General features: G+C 36.1%; 2 protein-coding genes across 11 annotated transcripts in view; both read left to right on the top strand.

Moving 5' to 3' along the window:
- Positions 1–4,951, top strand: part of LOC107101070 (zinc finger RNA-binding protein-like) — a 25,906-nt gene extending 20,955 nt beyond the window's left edge. For 3 of the 8 annotated variants that reach the window (XM_015399868.1, XM_015399860.1, XM_015399884.1), the window contains 5 exons: positions 1,258–1,346; positions 1,486–1,581; positions 1,737–1,848; positions 1,995–2,092; positions 3,554–4,948. In XM_015399868.1, coding sequence (XP_015255354.1) covers positions 1,258–1,346; positions 1,486–1,581; positions 1,737–1,848; positions 1,995–2,092; positions 3,554–3,718 — 560 coding nt within the window. In that variant the 3' untranslated portion in view covers positions 3,719–4,948. Of the gene's footprint in view, positions 1–1,257; positions 1,347–1,485; positions 1,582–1,736; positions 1,849–1,994; positions 2,093–3,553 lie in introns of all 8 variants that reach the window. The other 5 variants (XM_015399852.1, XM_015399836.1, XM_015399844.1 and 2 more) reach the window with 3 other exon arrangements.
- Positions 4,952–5,077: 126 nt separating this feature from the next.
- On the top strand, positions 5,078–21,949 carry matk (megakaryocyte-associated tyrosine kinase). Of its 3 annotated transcripts, XM_015399906.1 has the most exons (14): positions 5,078–5,477; positions 6,447–6,507; positions 8,353–8,466; positions 8,555–8,670; positions 11,255–11,474; positions 12,365–12,458; positions 12,591–12,656; positions 13,855–13,954; positions 15,533–15,617; positions 16,952–17,025; positions 17,145–17,340; positions 17,807–17,893; positions 20,612–20,851; positions 20,902–21,949. In XM_015399906.1, the coding sequence occupies exons 2-13, from the start codon at positions 6,472–6,474 to the stop codon at positions 20,837–20,839; spliced, it is 1,416 nt and encodes a 471-aa protein (XP_015255392.1). In that variant the 5' UTR covers positions 5,078–5,477; positions 6,447–6,471; the 3' UTR covers positions 20,840–20,851; positions 20,902–21,949. The 3 variants fall into 3 exon arrangements, with proteins under 3 accessions (XP_015255392.1, XP_015255383.1, XP_015255401.1); XM_015399897.1 differs by having other exon boundaries at positions 20,612–21,949; XM_015399915.1 differs by lacking the exon at positions 6,447–6,507 and having other exon boundaries at positions 20,612–21,949.
- The last annotated feature ends 1,196 nt before the right edge of the window (positions 21,950–23,145 follow it).

The raw sequence follows: 23,145 nt of genomic DNA, 5'->3' as shown, positions 1-23,145 counted from the left end.
ACTGATGCTCGGTTTGAACTGCAGGAGATTGTCTTGACCATGTCTACATGCCTAAATGCACTGAGTTGCCGCCATGTGATTGGCTGCTTAGAGATTAAGTGTTAACGAGCAGTTGGACAGGTGTACCTAATACAGTGGCCGGTGAGTGTATATATATAATTATTATTATTATTTTTTTTAAGTCAGCCACACTTAGGTTTTCTAGAGGTATTTTATATTTCTTTTTAAAGGGCTATTAAATGTGATTTTAAATTGTAGAATGAGGGGGAAAAAATGCACTGATCTGCAACACAACAATCTGCGTTACATTGTCCAGGTCCCTTTAAGTCATCAAAACAAAACTCAGGGAGTTTCCCCGAGTCTTTCACCAGAAAAGCAGATGATCTTTTAAATCCTCAGTAAAGGGGAAATGTGGAGTTGGATCAATACCGAAGTTTTAGTAAAACTTCGGTATTGATCCAACTCCACATTTCCCCTTATACAGTTATACACACATTTTGGTGATTGAGAGAGAAAAGTTAAACTTTTTTAGAACATTGCTCTATTTTTCAGAATGCTACATCAATGTCAGAATGGGCATTCCTATCAGAATATTTATTTTCTTTTAAAAGCTACTACCGGTACCTTTTTAATGCTTTTGTTCTTAATGCTGTTTGAACAATGAATGTGCGGCAAAATAGAAAAACAATATACCAGGTAGACATGTACTCCACCTCTATTTATGTAATTCTTTGCTGTAGCAGACAGTTTTACTTCCTGTAATGGATTACCACTAGTAATGCCATTACTGGCACGGTTTCCTTCGGTTTAAGGCTGGTGAACACAAACCGAAACTTTTAAAGGAAACCTTTGAAAGGTGTGTCTGTTTTAGCAAGCAAAACCGAATGTGTAAAAGAGTTGATATTTGGATCATGTGTGGAGCTTAAACTAGCTTTGGATTATATTTCTGGCTGTCTCTCTTTTTTTTTTGTTTTCATCCTTGATATTCATTTCTCACTAGACAATGTTAAATGTAGACAATTAAGAAACTGCCTACATTTAACATTTGTTATTGTATGTTTTTATCCCCATGATTTATTTCATTTCTGGCTAAATAAGATTACATGAGTGTTGAACCTGGTGGGGTTGTATGCTTTATAAAAAAAATAACCCAATGATCAATTTAAATCCACAGTAACAGCTTGAGCCTTTTACTGCTAACATCATGTGTGGTCTGTGAGATCTTGATTACAAAACTGTACTTTTTGTTCTCAACAGATGTGTCTGAGAAAGACCCTCTGGACGTTTTAAATCGGAAAAAATGTTTGGACAACCTGGCTGCTCTCCGACATGCCAAATGGTTTCAGGTATCCTCAATAAAATGTTTTATTTTAGTCTATGTGAAATTGTTTTAAGATCTACTGTAAGAACTGTTTCCACAGTTAAGTTTCCACAGTACTCCAAGATGTCTCTTTTAACAAGACATTTATTTTTTGTTCCCTAAAGGCTCGTGCAAATGGATTACAGTCATGTGTGATCATCATTCGGGTGCTGAGAGATTTGTGTCAGCGTGTTCCTACCTGGGGGAGGCTGCCTGCCTGGGTAAGTTTCCTTCACTGATCATGTCTGGTAGTTTTTATGCAGTTTTATCAAAGTGCTATCACTGCACTAATGAACTACATGTGAAAATATTCAGTTTCAAAAGATTTAGAAGGAACATGAAAACATAAGACTATAGTTTACATTTTTCTTGTTAGGCAATGGAGCTGCTGGTAGAGAAGGTGATCAGCAGTGCCACAGGCCCGCTTAGTCCAGGGGAGGCCATGCGCCGGGTCCTGGAGTGCATCTCCATCGGCATCCTGCTTCCAGGTCACACACTAGCACAACCTTGATAAAATTTAATAATTAAAAAAAAGATGAATATGTCAATAAATGCCACATGCCTTTTAGACCTCTCTGTGTTGTTGGTTGGAAAGAATGTCGCTGTCTCATACTGTTTTCTCTCCTTCACACAGATGGCCCAGGTTTGATGGACCCCTGTGAGAAGGAGCCAACAGATGCTTTGAAGAGCATGAAGCTTCAAGCCCGGGAGGATGTAACTGCCAGCGCACAGGTACTTACACTTTTTATGGGACATTGCACATCTATTCATATATTGTTTTTTTAAAACTTCGACATGTTAAAATAGGATGAAAAAAGATGCATAGGTTTTAGTTTCCAGAAAATAAAAAACGCTAACATTTTGGGTTGAGTTTTGGTATTAAGCCTTTGTCTGTCATAATTTCTGTATGCCTCTCCGAACTTTCTTCATCTACAGACCAATTTTTTTTGGGCCCCATTATTTTTACAAAGCAGATTTTAGCACAACTGACTTGAAACATGCTCCAAAGGATTCAGGTCATGTTAAAACATAAAAATGCTTTATCTAAACCATTCTCTCAGAGGTAAACCTTTAACCTTGCTTGAAGGCTGAATCTTTCGTTATCAGGTAAGATACATACAAGAGTCCACCTTGTACCGATTCTGACCCAAAACGGGGTCAGACTTGAATGTTGCACTTTTGTGGTTTAAGCCAGGACGAAAAAAGTATAAGAGTAAAAGAGCTGCTGAGCCCACAACCGAGTCAAAAGTAAACATGGTAGCGCTGGCGGACGCATGCGTAACTGCTGTTTTCACATCTGTTTTATTTATTTTAGAATCCACAATGTTATCTTTTGAAAGAGGAACAGCAAGAGAATAAAGGCATAAGCTTGTTGTGGTTATGCTATTTCATTTATTACTGTGATTGGCTAAAACCAAGCTTTGGTGGGCAGGTAGGAGGCATTGCTTCACCTTCTACGGAATGTCCCTCCTTTCCCCGAACAGATACAATGGGAGTAGAGCTAAAAAAGATACGTTTAATCATGATTAATTGATTATTGAATTAATCATCAATTACTAATTTAGTAATCGATTAATCATTAACTATTAATATAGAGACTCTAAAACATGCCTTCAACCCACTTAGAGCAGTAATTATACCAAAGTTGCAAAAGAATACATAGATATTCTGAATTTAAGATAAAAAAAAAAAAAAGTGTCCATTAATATGCTGTACTCAGAGCTCCTCTAATGGAAAAGTTTTATACTCACCTGGTTTGATTTTGTTAGAAATCTCCTTTAAGGATCCTTTTGCTATCCGATTATTAATTGATTCATCGGAAAGATAATTGAAAAATTAATCGATTAGCAAAATAATCATCAGTTGCAGCCCTAGATGGAAGCATGCATAGTTTAATAATGTGTGGAATTAAACCTGAGTACTACACTTTATCAATCTGTCTTAATAGGTTAGTAAAGCTTCTCCCTGGTCCAAAGTATTTTGCACCCTTTAGCAGCTATTTTTACTTCACACATATGCTCTTTTTAAATCTTGTTTTATATACTCTAAAATCCCCCAAAAGTGGGGATGGGTATAAGACAAAAAAAGATGTTTGGATACATTGTAGAAGCTCTATATTTAACTCCTTAATGCCACAACACATAGCACCAAAAAGGTCCACTTTCTGACCTGTTGTGTTTTTTTCTTTCCCAGCATGCTTTGCGACTCCTTGCTTTCCGCCAGATTCACAAGGTTTTGGGCATGGAGTCCCTTCCAGCATCTAAGGCCAGCGCACGCAACCGCAAACGGCGACGGGACATCAGTGACACGGGCGAAGGAGAGGGGGAGGGCAAGAAAGACAAGAAAGAGGAAGCTTGACCTTTGCCACCGCAGCAGAGATTTTTGCTAGTTTAGAGACTGGTAGAATGTCACTTTCTTTTCTATCTCAAGCAAATACTTACACCCACAGATGTACACTTATGACTATAACCTATGATTCTACATGTTACATGTCTACCGTTAAATAAAGAGGAATAATTTGTTTGGAGAGTTTAGGGGCTGAAGACCAGATTGAATGCAGTGTATTTTGAATCATGATGGAAGGAGGCATCATTCCAGCTTGCTTTAACACTAATTAACCGAACCCTCTTTTTTATTTTAAGCCATCACCACCACTGGTTTACAGTTTTTTTTGTACACTATGGCTCCTGCACCTCGCGTTTCATTATTAGTGCTTAATACTGCTGCTTTTCAGGACAGCTCAATCTGACACCTGATATCCTAAATAAACTTTGCTGCTAAAATATGTTCATTATAAAAAATAGGAATCTTTGCAATGTTTGAGGAAGAAACACATGCAGTACTGTGATGTTTACAGTGCCTAAATATATGGGGGGAAAAAACAATAATAAAAGGAGTACAAATATTCAGGTCACTTTTGCCCCATCAAAAGCTAATGTTATATAAAGATACTTTATGATGGAGCTCAAACCTTCAAAGAAACTTACAAATAAGGTCAAAGCTAACCTATGTCATGAAACCTATTGACAGGAACTAACCTTTGAGGTTTTTTTTTTAGGGGGCTCGCACTCTGCAAAAAGAGGCGTTTTCTTGCACACTTGTCTTCAGAGGAAACAAAGCACTTAGAAGATAACAATTTATGCAGCCATAGTTTTATCCTTTTGTATTATATACCTTGAAATCTTTTTTTTTCTTTCAGAGAAGATTTATGTAGGAGAGGATCTTTAGTTAGAAAAAAGGATTCAAAAATCTGCCGTACAGATGAAATAAAGTCCCTTGACTTTCTTCCTTGTGCCTGCATCATGTGTTTTAAAAAAGATTGATAAGAAGAAAGAAACAACTTCTTTTGTGTGGTTAGTGTTTCAGTTAATAATGGAGAACATGTGGGGCAGGAAACGGTTGCACAACTTGGGGAAAAAAAACAATGTGAGAGAGTGACTTGACATGTTTTAGTTTGATTTTTATTTACAAAGAGCCTGATGTGGGTTCTTATTTTATTTCCTAAGGACGTCGCAGTCTGTTTTTGTATCGTTTAAACGGGAAGTGTGAACGTCGCAGTCCTATTATTTGAATGTACTTGTAGTGATGCGTCAAAATAAAGAGTGTAATAAATACCTGTCAGACTTTTTTGCTTCCTCTTATTATCACTGGACTCTGGGGGGAGGATGTGTTGATACAAACTTGCAGTGCGTCACTTCTTGCGCCGCCTATCTGAATTTGCGGCACATTTTCCCAGATGTTGAGGAAGTGTCTCGCAGTTGAAGACGCTCAGGACTACAGAGGTGGACTGGTCCGGCTGGGATGTCTGCGCAATGGAAGCTGACTGAAACGAATTGGGAGTTAAATATTTTTTTGCTGTGTATTTAAAGCCTGGCTCCGTGGGGTTACTGTGTTTCTCAGCTTGTCTCCTCTCCTTAAAGACTCTGTCAAAGTGTTTCCTTAACAACAGCAAATATTGACCCTAGTCTCTGTCCGTCACCTCCACCTTCATCGGATTACATTCTGCTTTTAAGCAGAATTTCATCTTTTTAATTTCATCCCGGCCTTCAGCAAAGCTCCGGTTTTCTGCAAGATTTCACTTCAAGTTTTCCAAGCATCCAGCATCATTGGCTACAAGGTAAATACAGTAATTTATTCACCTTTTTAGATTCCATTCAGGTTTGCAAATATAGAACTGACATTACCTGAAAAGTTTGAATTGAACTTGTTCATCTGAATAAAGACATTCAGCTATTATAAAATTAAATCCAAATTCAGCCATAATTATCCATTATTATAGACCATTCTTTCAAGCTGTTAGATGGGGGGGGCCAGGCCAAGCCAATCACTGGCAACCCCTGTGGCCACCGCTACCAAATTTTTTCCCTCTAATAAAGATGGTGGCAACCGTAATACTCTCAAGTGGAATATTTAAAACATTTACATTTTTCATATATTAACAATTGACAACAAAAAGCACTGTGGTTAATTATGCACATCAATATATTAACATTAAAGATGATAATTGCATAACTCATGCTCTCTTCACAACTAGATTTTGTGTTTTATTGGGTAAAGAGAATTATGTATCTCCTGCAAGTCAGGAGTCTTCAGTGAAATCATAGATCAATAACTATTTTAATAAAAAATAATTAAGTAATCAATTTATGTAGATATTAGTACTTGTAAATATCAATTTTATGCAGAATGACTATTGATAAAAGTAGGTAAGTAATGACAATGGAAAAGATGTTCACCCCAGAACTCAAACGTGAAATAATTTTACTCACTATATCTTTTATCTAGAAAGCACAGATGTTTAAATATAAGTCTATTTGTTAGCAAAGGCTGTAGGAAAGTATAGTTTGTCTTCATTTAAAAAAAAGATGGATGTTTTGCTCATTAATTTTCCTTTTGGAACAGGGTAGATTGACCCCGAAGTTCTGGCGCCTGTCCACTTCAGCCACCCCTCAGTGTACATTGGTTTTGGCCTGGCCACCCTTATAAAAATATTCTGGCTACGCTTCTGCTCATGCTTAAACTTCGTTATGTAACCTACAATTATCACAAAATGAAATATGTCTATAATATTGTGATGTCTCTCCAGGGGCGCCGCCAAGGATTGGATCCCCATGAAAGACATTGATATTGCCCACCCCCAAAAAAATGTATGCAAGCTTTAATACTGCCATAAGAATGCCCTAAAGGGTATCATTTACATTTTTAATGTCATTTTTACTGTAAAATTTTTACAAAGGAAAGCTATTATAATGTGAAAACGTTAACTATACATGAACTTTATATTTATATCCTATCGAAATAGTAACAGCTTATTTAAAACAGAAAGGCATAGCTGTATCTATGTACACATGAATAGAAGATAGGTTTTGGATTGTGAAAATATATTCTTATTAGGTTTCACTATGACCGTATTAAAGGACAGATAATTTTTATGCTGGCCCTGAGAAAAAATGTCTTTCCTTCATGCATACATGTAATGGAAAAAAAGCATGCATTTTTTGTGCGGCTGCTTCAGGCTGCTCATGAGAATGATCAAGATTTATAGATGTCTGTGAATGGTACAAAATATTATGATACAATATAATATATTTATGGTATGGTAGTTTATTAGTATAGAAATCTATTCATATTTTCAATATATTCATGCTTTGTTTCGCTGTTTACTAATTAAAAATCAGGGAGAACACAAAGATAATTTATTTCACTGCTGGATTTTCTTTTTATATTTGAAAAATATAGTTGGACAAATCTTTTCTTGTACTTTTGGGCCCCTTCAGTCAAAGGCCTGAGAATCTTCCTAACTTTGCACCTCCATAAAGTGCTCCTGTGTCTCCCCCACTCACTTTTTGTTGTTCCTTTGCTGGAAATGTGTGCTTGAAAGCGGTCTCAGAAAATTTCATTTAATGGAGCATTTTTTTGACATTTTATACAAAGGTCTGCTAATGAAGTAATTAATAAAATAAAACAAATGGCATGGTTGAAAGGATAGCTGTTTTCTTTCGAACTCTCAAGTTCTCTTTATATGAGTTGCTCTTGTTGTTTAATAAGCCAGTAAAAACAGTTTGTTGCACAAGTTGGATGATGTGAGGCGGTTTCTCAATATCTTTTAAATCAATAGTATTTTACAAGTATTCTTATATGAACCTGTTTAGCTGCCACTCAGTACAAAAAAGAAGCTTTGATTCACTTTTATTTGTTTAGCTTAACTTCACTATTTGTAAAACATTTAGAGAATCAGCATATGGAAGAAGTTGCTGACTTATGGGTTTTGTTTTGTGAACATGTGAAAACAGTGACCTAGTTTCTTAAGTCCACAAGTCCCGTCGGAGCCAAACATGCTGACAACAGGTTTGGTGTTTCAAGCTCGAAAGTTTCGCCCTCTTTTGACTGAAGAACGCTTTTGTTCCATCGATAAGTAGGCCTACTTTTCATACTAAAATGCTTTAATAGCTGTCTTATCACTAGGCCATATGGTGATAGAAAATGACGAACTTTTAGTGATCCGTGCATTGTAGGCCTACCCACCGAAGGAAATGGTTACCAGTGGAGACATACTATTCTTTCTGATATCTTGATGGATTTATTTTCCCCATAATAACAAAAAATGTAGCAGTTTGAATGGGGGCCATAGAAACCTCCACAGATGTGCCTCAATTTGTTTTTAATGTCTTGAAGAACATTAAAAGATTACAAAGCAATGATATCATGTTTACAGATGCAAGAAAGAAGATAGAAGCTTATCTAACCAAAACCTGATTATTAAGATGGTAGATTTTATGTTTAACCAAGTATTGTTTCAGGTGAATGTATATTTTAACTTTCTGAGAATAGTAGATATACACATCTTCTGAATGCAGCATGTGCTGAGTTTGTTCCCTTGCTTTGTTCTTTTTGGGGCATATAATAATTTGTTTAACATGCCCAGTAGGCTGCAGGTAGGAAGCCTGCAGGAGGATGCTTGGACTGATGCTGGTATCGTTGTTATTTTACAGATGAGCTGGGCTCCTGGTACCCAGTGTGTAGCCAAGTGTGACAGCCGGAAAGCTAAACCTGGAGAGCTGGTTTACCACAAGGGAGATATTCTCACTATAGTCGATACAAGCACGGTACTGTCTCATCAAAAATTCTGCAAAAGTTGTAAAAGCTTTGTTGTTTGCTGTTAAATTTGAAAGGCAAACATTGCTCCTCTTTTAGAAAAAGGGCTTTTACATCGCCAGACACAACAGCTCAGCAGAAGAGGGGCTGATAAACTCCAACAATGTGCGTGAGAGAGAGGCCCTACGAGTAGACCCCAGTCTCAGCCTCATGCCGTAAGTCTCATCTTCCTTACCCTCTCAACAAATCCTTTTGAGAAAGTTTGAAATGAAATCTTAAGCTGTGAGCTGCTTCTCTGTTCAGGTCTTTGAAGCTTATACCACCACGCTGTGTGGGTAGATCCTTGAGAAGCAAGCAAACGCTATTTAAAGATAAAGCTCTCCACTTCCTGTTATGATGCCCCATGTCAGTCGTCTATAAAGGACAGCTTAATTTATCTTTAAGATGATTCTCGTAGGAGCTTCTGTGTTAAGCAGAGATTAATTTTAAAGCAAACAGAGATGGGATGGAGCCAAGATTTAAGCATACCTCTGTTAAGACAACTTAAATCACAGACATGCTATATTCATTCAATACAATTTTGCTATCTAACATTTAAACTACCTTCACATATTGCATAAAAATGTTTATTATTGACCCCTGACAAATTTGGTTTTTATCTTTTTCTGATTGTCTGATGGCTAATGCACCTCTGTGTCAGCAATAGTAAACTAAAGGAGAAATGTACTATAACTTCCTGGAATTCTATTTTAGAAAAGATAGTAATACCACACTAATAGGTTAAATTGTTTTTCATCTTGGACTGACTAAAGCAGAATAAAACATATGAGAGTTTTTTATTTTTACACTTAAAAACACCAGATTGATCACAAATATGCTACAACTATTATTAAAATGTATAAAAAGATAAGACTTACTTTAATGTCCCCTAAAGGAAATGCGTTGTCGGCATAGGGCTGGGTATTTTCGCCAAAGTCCTGAATCGATTCGATTTTGATTCATTCAGTTCCTAATCGATTAATTTCGATTCGATCTGTTTTTACAATAATGAAAGTGGTTCAACTGTGTTTCAAAATACTCATGTATTTTATTTTTTCCTGTCACATTAACGCAAAGTGCAAACTTGTAAATCAGAAAGTTTAAACATGAGGTGTGAACAAAACTGTCTCAACGGTGCAAACTTGTTTGTGAAAAGTGAAAAAGTGAAGCCTCACTCGAGCAAGCAGACGTGACACAGCAGTCATGCATGAGCTGCATTATCTTCAATGCACAAACCATATTTTCAGTGTTGTCTGTAGCAACTACAGGGTGTTTGCTGGTCAGCCCCCATTCGTTAATGTCTTCAGTCAACCTATTAGCTATATTTGCAGCTGTCTGGCTTGAAGTAATCTTGAGTGCATCTTTTCCATGTTTTCACTATAAAATGAATCAATCTCATTCCCTAGACATCGATTTTGCAAAAATGTAAAGGAATCGATTCAAAATCGATTAAATTGATTTTTTTACCCAGCCCTAGTCGGCAGTGGTACAAGGACTGCAAAAACATCACGTTTAAAAAAAGCCAAAAACTCACAATCCTGACAAATTGTAATTATTTACAACACACAAGACAGTCTTTTAAAAAACATCACATGCAAAACAAAGGACATTCATATTACTTTAACAATAATGTATTAGCCTACACCTCCCAAAACCACTCAGCTTGCAAGAAAAATAAAAAACTAACTAGAAGAGAAGCATCACTAATACAAAATATGAAAATAATTGAAGGAACTTACCTACCAGCAAAAGCAATCAATTTATTAAGAGGTCGAGGTTGGAAGAAAGGATAGATTAAAACAGTTGCAAGTAGTGGCTCTATAGCATTTACCTGCATGATATTTTTAAAGAATCATCTAATTTTCCTGCCGCCTAGTATTAAAACCCTTCCTGCTTTGTAGAAATCTGGTTATTTAAATTGATAGAATCTATATGTGCATGTTCACAGCTCTGTTACAAGGTGTTGTAGAAGAGAGTGTATAGATTGTATAGGTATAGGGTGTTAAGGTCCTACAGAGGTAAAATATCCAGACATCCTGCGGATTGAGTCCCGGGTCAAATATGTTTAAGTTAATTTAATTGATTGAAATAAAAAGCCTTTCAAATTTTATCTAATTGTTTGTAAACTAAAATCCAGTAAAGATGAAGACCTTACCACACCACATGGGACATCATGGACCCCCAACCCTTTAGTCAATAATCAATCATTAATGCTTAACATTCCAGTCTTTTACCATAAAAATAAATGTTCAACTTCTACAGCTAATGTCCCAGTGAAGCATAAAAAAAAATAAAAATAACATCAAAGATCCATTATTGTTTGTACCAGTGGCATTGACAAGCAGATCAATAAGCTGGTATGAATAATCATACTTTATTTTCAGTTTATCCTGCCAGTTTTTGAGAGATTAAGGGATTCATTTCACGATATTATTAACATGAATCTGCAAATATTTATTATTATTTGTATTTGCCCTTTGTGCTACTTCATTAAGATATTTATTTCCTTATATTCAAGATACTGTGTATCTGCACAGATCATAGAGAGTTATTAAAATATTATAATTTTGCTGTTCTGCATCCACTGCCACATGGTTGTAAGCGCTTTGCTTTGTGACAGTTAGTAGAAGAATGTGCTGTGTTTTCTCTTTATTTCACAGCTATCTTTATAGATACTTCTTATTTTTAGTTGGTTTCTAATTATAGGTTTATCTCATACGTGTTAATATGTATTAACAGCTCTGTAATGTCTTGCCTCAGTTGGTTTCATGGGAAGATCTCTGGGCAGGCAGCGGTGGGGAAGCTGCAGCCAGCAGAGGATGGCCTGTTCCTGGTGCGAGAAAGCATCCGCCATCCGGGCGACTACGTCCTGTGTGTCAGCTTCTCCAACGAGGTCTTCCATTACCGAGTGATATACCAGGACAACAAGCTGACAATCGACAACAAGCAGTACTTCTACAACCTCATTGACATGATTGAAGTAAATGAAATACACTGATTGGATACACATACAATATGTTTTTAGAGATCTTCTGTAGTTCAGCATTAAACCCAAATCTTAGAACTTTAATAGTTTTTAATGAAAAATATATATATATATATCTGAGATCTATATCTTAAGTAGTTGGTGTTTCTGAAACATATAGAAACCACATCACTTTTAAATAATTTAAGATGAATAATGAATCAAGATGAATTCTTCCATTCCAATTAGACATCTTAATGTTATAGGTTTGGTCAACATGCATTAAAAAATGTCAACACATTCATAAGGGGGGAAAAAAAATGTCACCTTTGTTCAATTTTCGATCTTCAACAAACTCTGTTCTTAACCTTTACACATAGCAAAAATAGAAAAAGAAGAAAAAATCAAAAAACACAGGAAACCAAACCGCTAATTCTTGCTTTTAAATGTTGTAGGGGGTTTCACTAACAATTTAAAATCCACATTTAAAAAATATCTATTTTAAGCCAGACATTTGTGGAAATGAATTAGCCTATAACTAAGCTAAGAGAGGATGCAGGACATTCAATATAAACTAGCCTCACAAATATTGCGTCGTAGCACAAAACCACATTCAGTTTTGTCCTTTTATGGTTTTTTTGTCCTACATCTTCTATCTAAGCCTGCACGGAGAGTCGGCCTGCAGCATCTTTATCACTGGGCTGCAGGCATCATTTTAGTCTGAATCACTCTGTAAACTCACTTCTGTTGAGGAAACGGAGGGAGGACTATGACTGGAACAACCAAAATAATCTATCTGACACAATTAGTGCTTCCTGTTTTAGGTGAATTTAGGTGATTTTCCTTCCAGAGAATTGGCCTAATAATATTGCCTTCTTATATATAATTGTTTTCCTTCATTGCAGTTTTACTCAAAGAATAAAGGATCCCTCACCACAACTCTGATGAAGCCCAGGAAGAAACAAGGAGCTAAGTCAGCTGAGCAGGAGTTATCTAAAAGTAAGCTCAGAGTCAAGTTGTGGCTCCATATTTCTGTGCAAAAACACTCCTCCTGGATTAAAAAATAAAATGAGCTAACGATTGTTATATGGTTTAATGTTTTTGGTCATTATGAATGTGTTTTCTTTATAGCTGGCTGGCTGTTGGACATTACGAAGCTTACGCTGGGAGAAAACATTGGAGAAGGAGAATTTGGAGGTCAGCTTTGTTTGATGTGCATATATATATGTTTTTATATCTGCTACTGTGTGGTGAAAAAATGACCAGTTTTCTAAGGGGGAAGTCAGAAATGACAACAGGAAACCAAGCAGCCTTTTGATAGTATCAGTTTTTGAGAAGTACATATTGATAAAAGTGTGACATGCAAGCCACTGTTATTATAGAATTAGACCGTAGTAAAAGATTTTTAAAGCAATCAAGACTTCGAAAAAGAAAAAAATAACACCACCATACACATATAATGTATACAGTATAATTAAAATCGGATATACACTGTATGGAATGATATATTTACTTATTGTAACATTTTAACCTGGTCAAGATTATCAAAATGATCTTTAACAGCCAAACGTCTGAATGCTGAGACAGTCTTTCAAACTTTCTCTTGGTATTTGGTAGAATTACCTTAAATCAGGGGTGTCAAACTGGTTCCAGAAAGGGCCGTGTGGCTGCAGGTTTTCTTTCCAACCAAGCAATAGCACACCAGACTCCTATCATCTCATCAAGTGAGTCCAATCTGAACATGATGACATAATGAAATGACTGGTGTGCTATTGCTTGGTTGGAAAGAAAACCTGCAGCCACACGGCCCTTTCTGGAACCAGTTTGACACCCCTGCCTTAAATGACTTGGCTCAGATGTTTTGGGTATCATTCTACATGATCCCTTATGCAGAAAACATCCCCACACCATGATGCTGCCACCACTGTACCTTACAATTTTTAACAAACCTGCATTTTAATTTATTCAGCCCACATTACGTCTCCAAAAATAAAGGACTTTGTTGCTGTATATGCATTTTTTGCAAAATCTGAATCTTTAAGGCATTGGTTCTTCTCTCCTTAGTGGCCTTTCAGCCTGTTTATCTTAATATTAAGGCTGGCTTCTTTATATTATTTTTACATGATTTTACACAAGAAAGCAACTTGTTTGAGGTGCTGCTTTAATTTTCATCCACAAATGTCATGATCCACAATTCAAACCAGAACTTTACAGAGGCCATTTGTTATTAACCCACTTGTTTAAAGATATTTTAATTCTGGTGTGCTTTTCAATGCTGTCGTTTTAGCTTTGCACTCTTATTTAAGATAAAGAACATTAGAAGACATGGAATGTAAGTTGAAACCAGGAATGTTTTAAGAGGTATAAGCAATGTGTATGTTTTTCCAACCTGCAGCTGTTTATCAGGGAGAGTACATGGGTCAGATGGTGGCGGTGAAGACCATAAAATGCGACGTTACAGCCCAGGCCTTCATGCAGGAAACTGCTGTTATGACGTGAGTTTAAAAACATTTTCAGTTTGAATTATCTTGAACACAATCAAAGCCTATTCATCAATTATTGACTCCAAAAAGCACACAAAGTGCTGGTTAATTTTACATAAACCTATCACCGGCATGAAAATGTGTTATTTATCAGCCTTTTGATGATTTATATGAACCATTGTGATTCAATAAGAAAATTAAACGTACACCAGGGTGTATAAGTATAAATTTATTGTAAACTTTCTACATCCACACAGGGTTCATTGTAACCACAAATATTTGGTTTAATGTCCTTTAGAAAGTTGCTTTTCAATAATGTGCTACTGTCAAATTTCTGGCTGCATGAATGAGCGCTGTTCCTACCTGATGAGGTAGACTTTATTCATATTATATGGTCTGATGGTTTAAGAGCTTTAAGAAAATCCCTCCAAATGTTTAACATCAATCTGTTTATCCTGGTATTACTTCTTTCCAGCTGTTGATTGAGTTGAAGTAAACAAATGTATTAAACAGTCCTGCCCCACAATCTCAGGGTAAGACTGTTTTAACTGTCGGTGGTTTTTGGGTTTGATATGGTGATACCAACTAACCTATTTACTCTTGATCTAGGGTGGTTATCAAACTGCTCTTGGCCAAATGAGCCATCTGCAAAACTGTTCTAAAAATAGCAAACCCCACCTGTAAACTGCATTAAAAGCATTTAGAATAATATTTGAATTCATAAATATTTCGAGATTAAAAAGTAAAAGCAAAGCAGTTTATTATTTCAACTAAACATAAAGTTTAAATTAACTCTGACCCCTCTTGTTTAAAGATCGGTACTGATAGTTTTAAAATAAAAAATCATCAGTTTATTTATATAGGATCAGTTTACAACACGTCTTTGTAAGGTACTTTACAGAGACAATTCAATCAAATCATACAGAGGGATTGATTAAAAGTTTTTTATCTAAGGAAACCAGCACACTGCATTGAATCATTGTCTTTGCAGGATTTGTTCCTCCTGGATCGGCCTGAAGTGACACGGGTAGTCGTTGGCATTTTTTCATTGCAGCAAACAGTCATATTGAGCATGCATGCAGTGACAGTGGAGAGGAATGCAATTTCTTTTAGTGGGAGATAAACCTCCAGATCAACCAGGCTCAGTGTGAGCGCCACCATGGTTGGTCATAGCAGATTTATCATCCGCCGTATAGGCCTGGCAGCCATGAAGTAGCTCTTAGTTTCAACAAGGTTATTGACCCCTGGTCTAGGTAGGCAATTTGATTGAGCTCTGAAACGGTTTGGTGTAGCAGCTGAAAGTTTCTAAGGCAATTAAAACATAATTTTAAACCTGTGAAAAAAATATAATTTTGTTTCAAACGTTTGCACATAATTCCTGTTTTTATAAAATCATTGAAGTTATTTTTTGTATCACACTAACAATTATGCAAATGTTCATTACAATAGCTTAAAGGCATACAAAAAAAAAAAAAAATCAAAGATTGATATAAACTGAATGCCAATAATAGATATGTGCAAACTTCTGAATGCAACTGTGCTTTAGTTCACTTGCTTTCACTTCTTACTTTGTCGGTTCTCTTGTTCCAGGAAGTTGCAGCATAAAAACCTTGTGCGGTTGCTTGGGGTCATCCTTCACAAGGGGCTCCACATTGTCACTGAGCTTATGACCAAGGTATACCTAAATCCAAAAATCCTTTAATTAAATGCTTCTTAATAAATATTGGAAATATTTATTGCTATCATAGCAGTTTAACTATGCTTATAATTGCTAATCAACTTTTTATATATCTCCACTGATATTTTGATTATTTATTTTAGCTGATGAGCTCCAAGTCTTGGATGTTAGAACCCTGATCTTTTGCTTTCAATGACGATTGAAGTTACTACTCCAAATATTATCACTTTATCTCAGGAAAAAAGTCCATGTATCATCTTTACGGCATCAGGGCATTTGGGGTTGATAGGTGAATGGGTGAGAGGTAAATCAAAAGACTTATTTTAATCTAATAGTAAAAGGCCTATGAAGAACTCCGGCCTGAAATGTGCCGGCCTATATGACCTAAATGTAGAAATGATAAATCTGGTGGCAACTTTAGATAAATTAAATTGACTCTTATAATGAATGCGCCACCACAGTTACGAGCTGATCACAGATGGAAGCCGCAACTTCTGCTTATTTATCTTAGCTTTGATATAAATAGAAACTCTTCTAAAAAAGTAAGAAAGAGTCTATATTCATTTATGTTTGGCTTTTATTTATCACTAAACCTCTACATTCATACAAACAGCTCAATTGTTGTTTGATAAGTTATTTATTTTGATTTTGGGGGGTATATTACATTGGCTGGAATAGTTTTTTGTTTTATTATGATTGCATTTATTTCATCATAAAGAAAATATTTATTTCTATATTTATTTATTTATTTCTAAAGAAAATACTTATTTTTATAAAGAAAATACTGAAGATATATTTGGATTTTTTTACTGCCACAAGAGGGCGCTAAAGTATAGGCCCAATTTCACTCTTTCCTTCTGGGTTACTTTACCTTTAATTTTCTAGTTATTAGGACTTAAACAATGATCAGACCAATTGTGATCAATCGATTTATTGAAATAATTGTCAACTAATTTGTTAATTGATTAAATTTCAACCGTATAGAGACTCTAAAACAATAATCTAGCTCAGAGCACAACACTTAAAGCAGCAATTATATCATAAATTTAAGAAAAATATATAAACATTTTGCACTTATGATAAAAAAACGTTTTCATCTGTCCATATGCTCTATCCAGAACTCCTGAAATGAAAAAGTTTTAGTTTCACTGGTTTTATTTCCTAAAACGTCTTCTTTAAGGAATCATCTGCTGTCCGATATTAATCGAAAACATAATTGACAGATTAATCGATTTGCAAAATGATCGTTAGTTGCAGCCCTACTAGTTATATTTTGTCTACTTTTGTTTGATTTGTAAACACTGAGTTTCTGATGTTGTTGTATGTTGCAGGGAAACCTTGTGAATTTTCTCAGGACAAGAGGGCGATCTGTTGTAAACTCTGCTCACCTGCTGCGCTTTGCTCTGTGAGTCTGATCAAACTATGAATCAGTGCTGTTTAGAGTAGTTTTCATTTTCTTTTCAGTAACTATGTTCAAATTCTGATGTCCCCATGTTGTATTTTTCATTTATCTGCTTTGGCCAGTGATGTGTGTGAGGGCATGGAGTACCTGGAGTCAAAAAAGATGGTTCACAGAGATCTGGCAGCACGAAACGTCCTGATCTCTGATGAGAGCGTGGCAAAGGTCAGTGACTTTGGCCTGGCAAAGGTGGACTCCAAAGAGCTGGACAAAGCCAAGCTGCCGGTCAAATGGACCGCTCCTGAAGCTCTCAGGAAAGAGGTATCTAGCAAACTCTTACTTTAAGAAGGAATGACCCCCTCTTTTTTTACTGCTCAACTTCTGTTATGCACCAAGTTTGGCAATGTGCAATTAAACTGAACAAATGATTTATTGATAGATGTTCTGACAAATAACATCAAGTAAGTTCCTTCTTTTCCTCAGTCTGTGTGTAAAGAGAAGACACTCAGTTGAACTAGTAGCTCTGTGTGTTATCTTATCAATTTCCTGATGATAATCAACATCTGCAGACCATGTTTTCACGTTTCAGTTTTAAAACAAAAAAAGACTAAAGGGGAACTCTAGCAGTAAGAGGCGTCTGTGATGATAAAGATACCATCCCACACTTTGAATAGCCTCTCATATGTCTGTTCTTTGTCTGTTTTTCTTCAGTTCTATTGATTTGAATTTGAATTAAATTCCCTTTTAAAGCCGTATCTCTCTATTTTGCATCTGTTACCTTTCATAGAAGTTCTCCACAAAGTCAGATGTGTGGAGTTATGGTGTCCTTTTGTGGGAGATCTTTGCGTATGGTCGGCAGCCGTACCCTAAGATGGTATGTATCACTTCTTCTTAGTGACGTCTCTGAATGTTTATTCATCTAAAGTGTTGCAGACTGCTGTAGGATGCATTAACTGGCCAAGAGATACTCATTTTCTTGATAACATCATCCTGAATTATAACCACCTGATCAAGAAACTAGTCATTAGCAGATACTACTTAGTTTTTTTTTTAAATCAATGAAAATACTTTCATAACTTTTTGATATTAATACATTTAACCAGTCATTATATTAATATATTGAACAAAATTTATAATGAATCAAAAATTATTTTCAAAAGGTTGGGGTGTATAAAACACATACAAAGCTGATGTTCCTACAAGATGCAAATCTATTTGTGTGTGTAAGAGGAGCAGAACAACCAAAGCATTCATGTTTATGCAGATTATATATTTATAACCAAACCCAGCAAACTGATGGGTGGAAGATATGATTATACACATGATTTAACAAACCTGAAATGATTGAAGTTGCTGTTTTGCATCCATATTTAGCTGGTTTGAAAATCGGTTTCAAAATCTACGCAATAATGAAGCAACAATCAGAGAATAGTCATCCATCCATCCATTTTCCATCACTCTTATCTCTGTGGGGTCACGAGGGGTGCTGATGCCTATCTCCAGCTGTCAATGGGCGAGAGGCAGGGTACACCCTTGACTGATCGCCAGTCTATTGCAGGGCAACAGAGACAAACAGGACAAACAACCATTCAGACACACACACCCACGCACACACACCCCATGCTCATGGAGAGAGAATGAGCAAACTCTATCCAGAAATAAGCCTGGCCAGGAATCAAACTTAGAACCTTCTTGCTGCAAGCCCAGACAACAAGTGTTGTTATGCATTTAAAACAAAATGAGAAACAGTGAATTAACTAAAGAATTGTGGCATGGTGTTTTTAAACGGCCATCACAGAGCCTTTAAAAGGTTGTGCTTAGCTTAATGTTGCTGTCTAATCTAATCGAGGCTCCTTCCTCGACTGCCTGTTATGCTACGGCCACATGAACAACACTAAGCGAGCTACTGCTGGGGATTCCCAGTGATGGCTTGTGGCCGGTATGTTGGGCCTGCTCTGCTCTGACAGTGAAATAATATTTTAAGGCAGGACCCTAATCTTGATGAACTGACTGGACAGATAAGGGTTTGAAGTTTATTTTCTTGTTTAAAATATATCAAGACTAATTTTTACCCACTTATCACAGCAAACATAGCCTAGCAAAGCCACCCTGCCATTGAACACAATAGTACAAGCATTAGAAGCATCTGTACACAATTTACTTGACCTATACTTGACCCTCCTCTGACTTTAATGTGGACAAGCATCAATGATACGCTTTTTTGCCGCTCAAATCGAGTTCAGTGTGAACATAGCATTAGAAAGGGGGTCGGAAAGGGGTGGTAAAAAGTCAGTTCTTCAGTGCCGTAACAACACAACAAAAGGCAAAATTATCGTAAGCAACATCTCTTTGAGACATGCAGTCATTGCTATGCACAGTACAAGTCATTCAAAAACATTGTCACTAGCTGCAGGTTATTCACACAGGTTATTCATTGTTCTCTTGGTCGCAACCTTTACTCACTGGACTGGTAGCAGCAACGTCCACCTCTCCCTCTTCGTTTCTTTGAAAGAAAGTGTTTATTTTCTGAAAATGTTTCCGTTCTTCTAGCAGCTCTTCCTTTATCTTTTCTGGAATCCGCTTAAGTGCTTCTTTTTGGTATCTATCGTCGCTACATATTGTACGAAAACGGTTATGGTTTAATCTACGCTCTGCTTTTAGTCTAACGTGATGTGACGTCTTGCACGCTGCACACACGTTACGTCTGTAATATGTTCAGTCAGTTCATCATAACCCATAATTCCAGTCATAGTGTAAAAAAAAAAAATACTCAAATACAGCGTTCTTTTAAGATCTTTATTGCAGTTTGAAAAAATAAATGAGTGTATTTTTCACCAACCTTCTAATAAACTATATACAGGTATTAACATAGTAGTTAAAAGTATCACTGTCTGCTTTGCAATTGGTGTTGTGTTTAAACAGCTCACCATCATGTTGAAATCTGACATGTGTTGCGGTATAAATAAGTTCCGGTCAGTCAGTTCAGTATCAGGTGGGTTTAGGAGGAATTTTCCATACCATTACACATGCAAAGAAATGTCCTTGTCTACAATTGCGTAGGGGGCCCATGAGGTGTCAGTGACGGGGCCCCCAAGAGGTTGTGGGCCCGTAAGCAACTGCTGTCTCTGCTTACCGATATTTACGCAATTGCAGTTTTTCCAGCTTTTGTGAGTGATATTCATAATTCAAATTTTACCTTTATCATCTTTTTTTTTTTTTTTTTTGAAGCACTTTGAGATACTTATACAATAAGTGCACTGTAAATGATATTCATCATTTATCATCATATTTTTTATTGTGACTATATTTGCTATTACCTTAGACGCCATTGCTTTAAACTTCATTTTTCTTTTTGTTACTCCCACACTAGGGAGGAACTATATCATACTTTTAAATAAAGGCAGAACTGAACAAGTTTGCACATGTTTCTGTTGCACATGTAATCAACTCACCCACTCATTACTCAAAGGACTTTTTTATTTTTTTTAATTATTTCCCTAAGCAGTTTAGAGCATTTTATTTAGAACCTGTGAAGATCAGGACCTTTACATGAAGTTTTGCTCATCACTAATCTTTATTTTATGTGTTTTAGACTCTGAAAGAGGTGAAGGAGAAAGTGGAGGGAGGATATCGCATGGAGGCTCCAGAGGACTGTCCTCCTAATGTTTACTCTATAATGAAGCTCTGTTGGGAGCAGGAGCCGCGGAAAAGACCTGGTTTTTCCAAATTGAGGGAAAAACTTGAACAAGAACTCAGTAGAATGAGCCCTAACTCTGTGTCGAGGTCTCAAGAAGCAGTAAAGATGGGGTCAAGAAGCTGAGTTCTGCAGTTTAACCTGGATCAGAGAAGCGCCAGCCATTCTGAGCACATGCTGCAGTTGAAAAAACATGTTTAAGACTTCATTCCTCTCTGAGATAAAGACTCTCAAACGGGTTTTATTTATGGATCGATAAAAATACTCAGACAAATGATGAAGATAAGCAAACCTACATGTATAAGACTAATATATGATCATGTTCCACATCTCTTTATTGTGTCGTGACATTTTTATTTGTATCAGCTATTTGGGAGGTGCGGTGACACTCTTTGGTCCAAATTTAGTCATCTCAGAAACTTCAGAGCAGATTCCCCAAGAACAGATTTTTTTTTTTTTAAGCAGGTGTTAAAACAGCAGCTATTGACCAAAGTGTAATAAACGAAATTAGCACAAATGAAAATGAAGCAACACAAAAAGATAATAGTAGATGACAGAGAAATAAATGGTCCATACACTTTATTATATTTAGAAAAGAACACTCTTCAATCTTTATTTAATTTTATATCTTTATATCTGTGCTTTAACAGTCTCTACTGTTTTATTTTCAGTAGAAGCCAAACGTTTCCTATGTTCTATGGCTGATTAGGCTGATAAAGGGGTTAAATTTACTGTCAGTTAGGCTGAAAGTGTTTGCACGACATAACTGTGAGAGGGTCAGATAAATATCATACATGTAAAAGGGTGTGTGTGTGAATTATACAGTGAAGGCATGATCTACTAAAAGTTTGCTGATATAGAAACACATCCAAACTTCTTAACACGCACAAAGCAAATCTACTAACTGGGTGCAGAAGGAGAATAGCAGGTTAAGGTTTGCCTTCATGAATGTACAGAATCTATTATTTTTGTCGGAAAAAAGCTAAATACTGCATATGAGGATATGCAGATCTAATCATTTAGCATCAGCAATGAGATTTATCAAGCATGAAACTGATTACTGTTCGTATTTGTAGCTCTATATTTAGCATATTTTATATGGCAAGACAAGAGCAAACTGGCAGAGCTTTATGAAGACATGGCCTCTGTGGCGAGAAGACAGGCATGATGAGAGACAATTATTAGAAAGACTGGACTATCAGGAATAAAAATAATAGGGAGATGTCTATTAATCATACTTTGCATTTTCTTAGATCTGGATGGATTATTCCACCTCAATATTGCAGTTAGAGTTGTTTTTTCAGAGTAGTTTCTTTGGTGTGCTGTCCAGTCATGCTGGATTTATTTTAAAGGTAGGTAACAACATTAAATAAACAACAAACTATGAAAAGCAGGTTTTCCAATCAGTCTTGAGAACTTTTAGTTTGGATGTGAAAGGAGACAATGATATGCTGTAAGTTTTTGTTAATTTCAGGTTTATGCAAGAGGGAGCAGAGTGAACAAAAAGCTTCCTGCCCAGTTCAGTCTGAGCAAAGGGGACAGAAAGAACTTAAAGAAATCGTAATTTTAGTCCAATTGTAGTACAGATAGACCGGAAGCAGTCCAGGTAATGCCTTGTAAATAAAATTCCTTCAAGCAGCCAAACCACCTAACTGTAATCTTACCCTTTTTTCAAGCAAGGTTTAAAACCGAGGGAATCATTGGTCAAAAAGCCCAGATATTTTTGTGTGTGAGCCAGCTAATTTTATTTCCACCCGAAGAGAACACGGAGGGGATATTTTTAAGCCCTTTGGATTTGGAAAAATACATACATTCAGTTTTAGTAGTATTAAGAATACATTTCATATGTAATAAAGTGCATTTAATTGCATCAAACCTAGATGGGAGAAGTGCCAGTGTAATAAATGTCTCCTCTGCGAAAAAATGCAAGTTTGCATCAGATAAATTTATGTCCCAATTAATTTATATAAACTATAAATGAAAGATGGTCTAATATCAATACCAAAGGCAGATCAGGTGGAAAGTAGCTTGCAACAAGTATATATTTCATATATATGGCAATGTTTTATGTAACAAATCGATCCAATGATTATCATGATTATACTATGACACGAATTTCAGTGTGTAAACGGTGATATTTATATGTGGTATGCGTATTTATGTTATTATGGAATAGATGTCTTCTCTGTGTATGTTGCTATAATAGCCAAAAAGCCATAAAGTAACTTATGCAGTGGTTTTTCTCACCTGTCTTTCTTAACGATTTGTCTTTTGATTTCTTATCCAGTTGTGAAAGCTTTTTTCTTCCTTTTTGGTCATCACTATTTTATAAGCTAAATGCTAAAATTTTGTGTTTAATAAAAGGAAATACATTCATTCAAACTGATACAACGACCTTGACTGGTCTTAAGTTCCTCTTATTTCTGTTCTTC

Source organism: Cyprinodon variegatus, unplaced genomic scaffold (genome assembly GCF_000732505.1).
Source record: "Cyprinodon variegatus isolate N-32 unplaced genomic scaffold, C_variegatus-1.0 Scaffold30, whole genome shotgun sequence".
Taxonomy (NCBI): domain Eukaryota; kingdom Metazoa; phylum Chordata; class Actinopteri; order Cyprinodontiformes; family Cyprinodontidae; genus Cyprinodon; species Cyprinodon variegatus.
The sequence above is the reverse complement of the archived record's forward strand: the minus strand, read 5'-3'. Positions and strand labels throughout refer to the sequence as shown.

Coding starts and splice junctions, on each gene's coding strand:
- matk (XM_015399906.1), top strand. CDS start 6,472: ATGAAAGACATTGATATTGCCCACCCCCAAAAAAAT. Junction 8,671..11,254: donor CCCAGTCTCAGCCTCATGCC/GTAAGTCTCATC, acceptor GTCTTGCCTCAG/TTGGTTTCATGGGAAGATCT. Junction 17,026..17,144: donor CACCTGCTGCGCTTTGCTCT/GTGAGTCTGATC, acceptor TGCTTTGGCCAG/TGATGTGTGTGAGGGCATGG.